At 37.0% G+C, this 10808-nt stretch overlaps 1 protein-coding gene across 1 annotated transcript; it reads right to left on the reverse strand.

Moving 5' to 3' along the window:
* Positions 1 to 5597: 5597 nt before the first annotated feature.
* On the reverse strand, positions 5598 to 10330 carry LOC124371022 (piggyBac transposable element-derived protein 3-like). The gene is made up of 3 exons (XM_046829332.1): positions 10285 to 10330; positions 6170 to 6433; positions 5598 to 6034 (listed from the first exon to the last, which is right to left on the reverse strand). Exons 1-3 carry the CDS (start codon positions 10328 to 10330, stop codon positions 5598 to 5600), a joined length of 747 nt encoding a protein of 248 aa, XP_046685288.1.
* Positions 10331 to 10808: the final 478 nt, after the last annotated feature.

Genomic DNA, 10808 nt, shown 5'->3' on the forward strand with positions numbered 1-10808 from the left:
ACAGGTAAATGACAGTATGTAATGACATATGTAATTTTAAGATGTGAAAAAATAATAGCCAATGGTCCAGTGTAGCGGGTACGGTTGTCATCGTGAAATAACTGAATCAAGCTACATCGAGCGTGGCTGTTGCTTGGATTAGTGACCGAGAGCGATCCTGCCCTTGCAAGCAGCCCGTCTGAAAGAGGTGGTGGTTTGAAAGTCACCTGTAAGCCGTTGGTCCCAAGGGTATGATTTTATAGAGTCTTTGCATGTGACGTCAGCGAAACCTGTTACGCGTCACATTGTTTCCGGACACATACTTCTAAATCTGAATAAAATTGCTAGTTTTTCGAATTCATATATTTTCAGACTGATAACAGACATACAAGACCACATTATTGCCTTAATTAATAGCTTCGCTTGCGTTAATCCAATTAAATTAAATCCTTGGTGTATTTATGAACACAGGGTAATATAAGGTAATTCCTATACACATCACATTACGTAGCTGTGGTGGTGGGAAGGTTTGATTCAATGTGATTCTTGAGATTAGCTCCATTTTACCTCCAGTTTAGTACAACGTCTGAAATCTGACACTGTTACAGACATGACTCACGGAATCTGGACTAAACGTAGGTCTGAATAGTAAAATATAGATACTGGGTACACCAAATAGCTTTTTCCAGCCTATATGTCTCTGATCTCGAAAAGATGCAATATCTTATTTTAATGTTTCTAAACGGCTTTTATACAATTATTTAGAAATAAGAATTGTTGTTACAATCAAGGTTACTCTATTCTTTCACTACTTAATACAAACAAATGAAAATAGTGGTTAAAATTAAGTTAAGAAGTGGCTGTGCTGTCATAAAACAATGTTTGGACAGAACAGTTGATTACATTTAACAGGATCTTACAATCTATAATACCACTTCAAAACCTTTGTCTATTTACCTGATTTTTGTAGTTAACTACAAAAATATTTTAAAAGCTATTCGACTAATCCGGGCGGGGAAGTATCTAACAAACCACAGATCATTATAACCAGCATTCTTAAGCATTAAATGGCGTAACTAAGCCAAATGTGTTTCATGTATATAATTAATTATAACACTTGTTTAATACTTAAATAAGGATAATCTCTTCACAACCAATTTTCAACAAGCTTTTATTCATAATTATTAATTTTGGTAGATATAACTAATAATTATATCGAAGACGAGTTGTTAATAATTTTACTTCTTTACTTATGATGTTCAAGCAAAACGAAATACGTAAACAAACTGATATTATATATACAATAGTGTATATCGCCAGTACTAATCAATAAGTATAATAGCATGTACAGCTTAGACGTTAATCACTCGATTGCCCGCAGTCATGGGTTTAGCACTATGGCGCTAATTGGATGATATTATGTAAAGGGGCGGTTTTGATTTACGAAATATTCTTAAATTTGAAAAAAATAATATTTTAAGGACAATACTAAGTTGTTGCTAAGAGTACGATATTAGTTTAGAAATAATAAAAAAAATTATCAACGATTACAATAGAACTTATCAAGAAGAACTCAAGTTCAAAAAGAACTTATCTATAGACTTGAAATTTTGTGTGAAGCTTATATTAAATACGAGAAACAATAGTTCGATAATGGTACATGTATACAAAATAGTATACAATAATTGCAATATGCTATAACTTAATTTGAGCAACAACAATGTTGTTTTAAAATAACGTTGAAACTATTAAACAACACAAAAGTAGTTTTTTGAATGTTTGTTACTAGATCTGTTTCAGAATTGGCTATTCTTGTAGCTTATATTTACATATGTACGTAAGTAAAACATTAACAATTAAATAGAAACTGTTTTTTAGAATATTCATTTCTTTACTTTGTTATCATGTTTTAATTAAATATAGCAGCTTATTACTAAAGGTACCAAAAGGACCGATTGTTGTACTGAAATTAGTGTGGATAATTATGGATTTAAGTTAAAAAATATATTTTTAAATTGTGGTTACGTAAATTATTTAACTTAGATACCATTGTTATAAAATTGTTAAATCTAATCCACGGTAATCATTTGACTATTATTACTTTACACTAAAAATAAACAGCAGCTAAATCTTAATATATCGGACTACTCGTATATCAATCTGAATATAGTTCAAGCTTACTCATGTTTACGCAGTTTAGTCATAATTAAGTTTAAAAGAGTCATTCTTTTGTTGTAGTTACAGTTTAGCTTAGCTATTAAGCTGCAAACAGAAGTACGTTAAAGTTTGCCAGAGGGAACTTCCGTATTGCACTGTCAGCAGCAAAGCAGCAAGTAGTTCCGGAGTTTCTATTGTGTACAGTGAACACACACGATATTGTAATATTCACTTTTCATACATCTGATAATGCTTGTTAGTATGGGGAAAAGTACTCTTATTGAGTATCATTAATCCGATTATAATTATAGATAATATCTATATTATCCATAACTATATTATTCCTACCGATAATATCTAGCTGTCCTAGACCTTAGTGTTATGGGTCTAGGACCAAAAACAGAGCCGGAAGCGACTTGCCTTTATCTCTTCCCACTCCTAACCATCGTCTTACAGTTTCATCGTCTCAGATGACACTACGCGGTGCCGATTAAAGATCCGATATCGAAATTCGTGTTAGTGTCTTACTTCAGCGTGTGTTGGTGAGATGTGTGATTGTGATTGTCGTACTGGTGCTCGGGAATGGCATTATATGCAGTGAAAACACCTAGACCGCATTCCAAGCAGCTTTCGGGTATCTTAGAATCCATTTTCCGTTCCTTTCTTCTTTATTTTTATATGTATTAATAACTCCCTCAACGGACGAAGAGGATAGATTTCAATCCTCGAAACGTTGTTTTATACATTTGGTAACATATAACGATGTCAAATTACCTGAATCCTGTTATCCTTAGAAACCATCCATCGTCAATAACAAACTTTAAACAAAGGTTGAATCCAAAGGTAGATTTTTTGAGAGATCAAATCAGAGAGTTGTAACACTTGAAAAACTCGTAGAAATAAAAATAAGGGAGAAATAGCTTAATTTCATAAACCATACTGGTTGTGCTGTTGAACCCATGATAAACGACTAACGGTAATAACAAAAAAATAATGTTCTGTTAGATTTGTGACAAAAATCTAATTACTTGGTTTAATGGAAAATAAACAGTCTTTAATACTTATTACATTTTTTTATACATTTGAAGGACATAGCGCCCAATACGGCAATTTAATTGTGAAGTTCAGGAAGACATTACGTAAAAATGACGTTATATCTACTCGTAGTATAACAAGCATTTAAATTGTAAATATTATTGTTCCTATGTCAAGTATTTTCAGTTACTGCAAAGTTGTAGTGACACTCAATAATAATACTTTGTTTATTTTTGACTTACTGTCATTTTACTGCGAGATAGTGTTTTTTTGCGGTTGTAATAAACCAGAACATGAAGATGAACATGAGGCAATGTGAAGAACTGAGCTATGTGATTACGTCAGACATCAGCTGTACAATGGATGTCTAGAAACTTACAGATTTGATATTGGACAGTTTTGACATTGCGATTTTCAAGCTCTGAAGACAATGGAGGAGTCATTATACGAGTGCAATCAAACCAAGGCGTTCTTGGATAATCGGAATTTAGATTACTCGGAAGGGATATTGAACTTTATTTTATAATGATAATGTCCTTCTTGGTATCGACCTGCTATGTGATCTAAATTATGTGTTCGGAAATTCGATTAATCACTAAAATACTTTTTTACATGTATCAATAATGTATAAATGTACGGTATTGGTAATACAATTATGCTTCTGGTGAATAGAATAGAGAATAAAATTACCTCATTTTATGATAGTTATAACCCTTCTTTTGCATAACTCCTATTCTTTTTAAGACCATAGGATTCCACAAAACAGTTAGATATCGTTTGTCATTATGATGGAAATGTTTTTAGAATAAAATTTTAATCCAATTCTTGGAATGTATAGCTTATTTCTTATATATGAAATTAATCCTTTATGAAATTATCGGGTAACCACACCTTTCTTAGAATAATTATTAGCCCTTTTATCTCTTGCGAAGTATCTGAGCTCATGGCAATATTTGGCTAATTCCATAGTATATGTTGGCAGATTTTATATTGTTAAATGAAAAAATAATTATTGTATTAAATGTGGATGATGAGTTTAGTTCCAGTTCACCTTCCTCTAAGTGCAGAGTCTGGTTGACCCCTGGAATCTGGAGTAATGTACGTCTAGATATCCAAATCCATTTTGCAGTTAAGAAGCTTAAAACGAACTCTTGGCGTCATTTACACATCTAAGACTCATGGACTACAAAACAGAGTGCAATATAGGTGAAGAGGTATTCTTATTGTCTCATTAGATACAGAATTAGGTGCCGTAAAATGTTTTAGACATAGTTTCAAAGCGTTGTGGAGCAATAAAGTTTTCTACACATGAAGTTGTTGAGTTTAGCTGTAGTTACAGTAAGTGAAGCCTCTGAAATCTGACAGACTTCTGGAATGTTACACTAAAGAGAGAAAAAAACATTCAGCGAAGAAAAAGATCAAAACGAATACTTTGCATGAGATTAATGACGCTACACTAAATAAAGGTGAACTGGAGCTGAATGCTATACATAGGATCTTAACTTGATTGTAGCCTTGTAAAAGCGTATCATGTGGAAAATTAGTTGTGTTGGAGTGCAGGTGTTAAAAGCCAAGTCAGCTAACCGCTTCTTTTAAACTAGTATAGGAGATGTCATGCGCACAAAATTACAAACAAGACTAAATTAAAAGACATTATGAATAGGAGAGAAGATATATAAAACGCTCGAGAGGTTATAATTTTATATAGTAGTATAGGACTGCCAAAATTACCGAAGTTGTCTTCATATGCCAGACACCACTTCACTAGAGTTTGTTTGGCAATTAGGAAACCAGTCAGAACTCTTCTGTAGGTGTCTCTGGTCTTAAACAGACTCGGAATTCGGTTTTAACCCGTTTCTGCCCAAATTATTTTTTTGTCAGATTTTTTGGTGGCCTTTGGTTATTTGCTTTATTATCAGTTATTTACTATGGTTTTAGTATGAAATATGTAAAATTTAATAATAACAATAAATTATAGCATGTCGACATATGTCGACAGTGGGCATGAACGGGTGCAGTTAGAGAATAGAGGCTAATGTAGACATTTGTCGACAGTGGGAATGAAAGGGGTGGTTTTAAAATAAGTTAAAAAATGAAATAATGATGCTTTTATTGTTCCATTACAGTATTTATGAATAGATTACATATCAGAAAGGATTGTATAAGAGATTACTTCCTCAGGAAGTATGGAAAGCCTCCGCACAAAGCACATGGCATCCAACTTGACAAGTCTTGCACCGTTTCCTTGTTGCTTTGGAACACAGTGCGCAGCGAATTTGCTTTTGAACTTTTTCTAAATGATGATCTTTTCCACTGAATCGGATTTCAGGCAACACCCTACTGGATACTGTCTGGCTTGGCCGTCCTGCAGAGGATCGATGGCTTGTGCATGTTCCCATGTACGTACGGACAATGTAGCGGGTGAATCAAAGAAGATCTAATTGTTCTTCAGCTCCTTTTGGCGTCATTCTGTATAAAATCCAAGCATTATTCATACTCACATTCAGCATGTATGCAACCATTGGCCAATACCACTTTTTGTTGCGAATATGAATACGGTAGGTAGATACATTTTCATCTAGCCTATCCACCCCACCCATATTCATATTGTACCAATTGACACAGTTTGGCTGTGGCACAACGATGTGTTTTTTATTGCTAGAGGACCAACGCTTTGCTTTCCCCTCAGGATGAACGCCTGTTGCTGTCGACGCTATAGTAAAAACACTGTTGTCCATGTATCTTACAAGTGTTATGTTGGTGTCTGTGTCAGTTATTTGATGGAAAGTACCTCTTGGTTCTTTCTTGAGATCTTGAGGTTTACGAAGAGGGGCATCCTCAACTCTGTCTACCCTTATGGTCCCTGTACCATGATATCCCCTGTTTTTTAACGCTTCAAGCAGTTTTAAAGATGTAAAGAAGTTGTCGAAAAACAAACTATATTTTCTGTCCTGTGGGAGTTCAGATATAAGATCAATGACAACTGAGCCTCCCACACCGAGCTCAGGAATAGTTGCTCCAGTCGCTTTGCCCTGATACGGTTCCGCTTGAATAGCGTAGCCTAACCTTGTAGCTAATATCCAAACTTTATATCCGAATCGGATAGGCTTCCCATGGATATGTTGTTTCAACCCGTGCCTTCCAAAATAAGGTACCATGGATTCATCAATGGATAAGTAAATGTCACCTGGGAAGTAACGAAGCCATCGCTCGTTCAGCATGCACATAACAGAGCGAACTTTGGCAAACTTGTCATCTTTGTCTAATTTATCATTTTCACAGAAGTGAATGTTTTTCAAGATATCCTGAAAACGATTACGTGAAATTGCACGTGAAACTGCTTCATGATGTGTGTCCTCTGCCGTTTCCCAGTACATTCTGTAACGAGCCATAGTGTTGTATCCTGATAGAAAAAGAATGGCGAAAAACAGACGTATTTCATTTTTTGATGTAGAAAAGTTTATGTTTCCTTTTTCTAGGGAATATTGATTAGTGCAATAAACAATGTACTCTACGACCTCGTCATCAAAGAACATTTCAAACAGTTCTACAGGAGAATAATCATTTGACAAGAAATTCGCACGAGTAAACTCTATAGAGCTTACATCTGCAATGTCTTTTTCTTCCCATGTACGTTTTGACTTATTTCCTTTCACCTTCTTTTTTGTTCTAACATCTTTTATTTGTTTTCTTTTTTTAGTTCTGCTCTCTAACGTATTTTTACTAACTTTTCCTTGGGTTTCTTCTTCAAAAACAACATCTACGCTTACTACACTGTCATCTTCGTCCACAGGTTCCTCAAATTTCTTATCTTCTACTTGTTCCACTTCTTCTTGGTCACTTTTTTCTTCAGGTATTCCACCAATTCTTATTGTAACTAACCCATCTTCAGTTAATTTTCTTCCTATCAGCTCACCACCAGCTCTGAGTTGGTTGCCAGATAAATGATTTATGTTGCCACTATCATCGTCATCGGAATCACAGTCACTGAGGGCTGGATTATCTGGTGGCTCAATAAAAAATGTTGGATCTATAATATTTTCACTCTCTTCCAATATATTAGCGATGTCAGCTACCGTCAACCTAAAAAAAACAATTTGTTGTAATGGACATCGACCCCTACCGCTGGTGCCCACTGTCGACATTTGTCGACATCAATATTTATGATTGTAAAATCGATACCCTAAAACAATATTTTACACGTTCAACACAGTAATACGTCATACACATATCTTATATCACTATAAATAGCGTACGGTAAATAATATTATTATTTACAAGGTTGTAATACACTTACCTGTCTATCAGTGACATAGTGAGGCTGAGAGTCAATCAGTAGAGTTGTTGACACAAAAGCACCAAACTAGCCACTGCCGCGGCGCATCAACTGCTAGTTCAGAGATAACAGCGGGATATTATCGTAAGAGTCCTAGACAATCAAAATTTCCCACAAAAAAATATTAAGTTGCGTGTCGAAAAATGTCGACAGTGGGAAGAAACGGGTTAACGTCTCCGTTGCCAAATATTTTTTGCATCCTTTCCGACTGATACAGACTCCAGTTTTCAGGAGCCAATTCTAAGGGTAAAAATATAGTGGAGCAGTGAGGCTAGAGTGTAGCGCATAGTAGAGCATAGTAGAACGGTACTGGTTCCTTCGTCAACACGCTACTCTCTTCGCTCTTATATTCTTCCCCGATTTCTTTTGATCGAGGCTCGTTGGTCGAACACACAACACACGGAGTTTATATTATGGACACCGAAAGTTTTATTATATCAGTTCGCGAACGCCGTTCTGTTTGGGACCAACAGTTACCTGAACTCCATAATCGGTATATTCTTGACCGTCTCTGGAAGAAAATAATTAAAGAAAACAGCTGCTCAGGTAAGAGACAGCTTTATTTATAATCATAATCTCAAAACATAACATTATTGCTCATTGCCTTGCCAAAATGTAATAGGATTTTCCTGAAAGTATGCCTTAAATGTATCACGCAAAATTACTGCTGCAGTTGGTTGTCGGCCTCTTCGTCTTCGTACCTGTTGGGGAGCTACACGAGCGTTGTCACCAGGTATTATCTCATTTAAATGTCTTTCAAAACCTTCTTTATCAATTATTGTGTTTTGAAGAACACGGACAGCCTTATGTTATCATCAGTTTCATGTTTAGTTTCAATACTCTTTGAGAGTATTCTCCATTTGGAATGCAGATTTCCAAATGTGCACTCAATACTTTTTCTTCCTCGTGAGTTCCTATAATTGTATGGTATCTTTCGATTGTTAGATTGTCACATGGGTAGGGTGTTAATGAATAAAGGGATAGAGTATAAGCCTCGTCACCAAGAAAAACCATAGGCACTTTGACTTGTGTCCCTTGTAAGTAACATTCATTTCGAATATTTAATTTGTTACTTTTAAACTTTAAGTCGCATATCTGAAGATGCAAATGTTACTCCATCGTTCGCTTTCTAAATCCTCCAACTTCGTCATAGCAAATCGATATCGAGCGTCACATTCACCTTGTAAAGTTATTGAATAAAACTTTTTTTAGTTGTGAAACATTGTCCCAGCGTGTGGAGTGCAGATAATTCTGACCTGCTTTACATCTATGCATCCTATACAATTTGGGGAATTCCAAAGTTTTAAAAACTCTCGACTAGTTTGCAGGAACGTGTATATCGTAGGTACAGGCATGTGAGTTGGTTGCAACACATTCCACAGTTCTCTCACCGTTTCGCTGACAATTTTGCTTATAAATTTACTCGTTGCATGTACAAGTTTTTAAATTCAAGTAATCGTACACCTAAAATCGCTTAAAAACTATCGATCCTAAATGCCGACTTAGAGTAACTAATAACCAAAAAAAATTAATTCTGTGGCTAGTTCTGGAGATTTATTACTAATGTTATTCAACTCTTATTTTTAACCAAAATGTTGAATAAAATCACTTTGGTAGTGGTTTAATTCTGCATAGTGCTCTCTCATTTTTTGCTGAGGCATATTTCATCACATCGAATTCATCATTCTACTTGTAGAAAGTTGAATTTTGAAAGTGACATTGAAATCTAATAAGGTATTTATATTAGTTTATCACTTTAATTGACTATATCTTATTGTATTATAGTGTGAGAGAGACATCTGTTGTTAAAGTGAGTAACTAATTGAATCATTTGAACATTACAGAACATATTCCTCCCAAAAATGTTCATGACAGTTTAAACAAAATATTAAATATAATAAATAAACATAATTCAGTTAGTAGTCTTATACATAAACATCTAGCATAAACTGTTTCAACTCAAGGTAAATATTTATTGTACTGCACATAGACAGAAAAATGTCTCATATACATATAATGTAGGAAGTATTTCTCCTTATAAGTTTTAAAATAATTAGCAGATATAATATATGTAATATATTATATAATATATTGTGTCAGCTAGAACGCCGACGGGCTGGAAAACAAGCGGCTGGAACTCGGTCAGCTACTAACTGAAATGGATGTGGACGTCGCTCTTCTACAGGAGACTCACTTCAGGGCTACAGATCGCTTCAATATGCCCAATTACCAGATATACCGCACCGATAGGCAGCTGCAGAACAACCAACCCGGCGGAGGCTCGGCGATCATGGTGCATCAGCGAGTGACCCATCGTCTCCTGGCAGCAGTCCCTGCCCCAGGAGCTGAGATCACCCGGATTGCCATCCACTACAGCGGAGCCCAACTGGAGATTACCTTCGTCTACAATCCACCTAGAAACACTCTGCAAACTCGCTGCCTTGATGCCCTGCTGCGTCCTGGTTCCCTGCAATTGTTGCTGGGGACCTCAATGCAAAGCATCTGGACTGGGGATGCCGGAACACCAACTCCAACGGCAGAAGTCTCCACCGTCTCCTGGACAACCGACTCCACATCCAACTACTGACACCTGAGGAGCCCACGCACTACATTCACAATGGACGTCACCTCCCGGACATACTGGACATCGGTCTAGCTGGCTCGCTGGTCGGACACATCGAGGTGTTTGCAGTGTCTGATCTCTCGTCAGACCACGTGCCAGTTGTCTTCGACCTCTCGGACGACGGAGCGCCATCATATCGCCCTACTCGACCCACCAAGATCAACTGGCACCACTTTGCAAACCTCCTTGCTGACAGACATCGACCACTACCAACTCCTGCCGAGTCACCGGACCAGCTAAAACGACAAGTACACGACTTGACTTCCATCCTCCAAGAAGCTATGACGGCCTCGTCATCTCCTCTCTCCCGGGCTGACATCACTCCACTTCTACCCGAGGGGTTGAGAGAGGAGATTCGCCTTCGTCGCAGACTGCGAAGGGAGTATCAGCAGTCCCGATGTCCCCACGCCAAGCAGACCTTCAACCGCCAGGCAAGGAATTGCTCTCGTCTCCTGGCCAAACACAGAGCGGCTGCATGGGATGACTTTGTGGAACATCAAGCTGACGGTAGTGTCGGCGGCATCTGGAAAATATCCAGGGCACTTCGAGGGGAGAAGAAGACAAACCGACCACTTCATGGACAGCGTGGTATTGTCTACTCCCCTGGAGATCGAGCAGAGGCCTTCGCCGACACCATGGAATACCAATTCTTCCCACACGCGGATGTCTACGACGAGG

Source organism: Homalodisca vitripennis, unplaced genomic scaffold, assembly GCF_021130785.1.
Source record: "Homalodisca vitripennis isolate AUS2020 unplaced genomic scaffold, UT_GWSS_2.1 ScUCBcl_818;HRSCAF=3603, whole genome shotgun sequence".
Classification (NCBI taxonomy): domain Eukaryota; kingdom Metazoa; phylum Arthropoda; class Insecta; order Hemiptera; family Cicadellidae; genus Homalodisca; species Homalodisca vitripennis.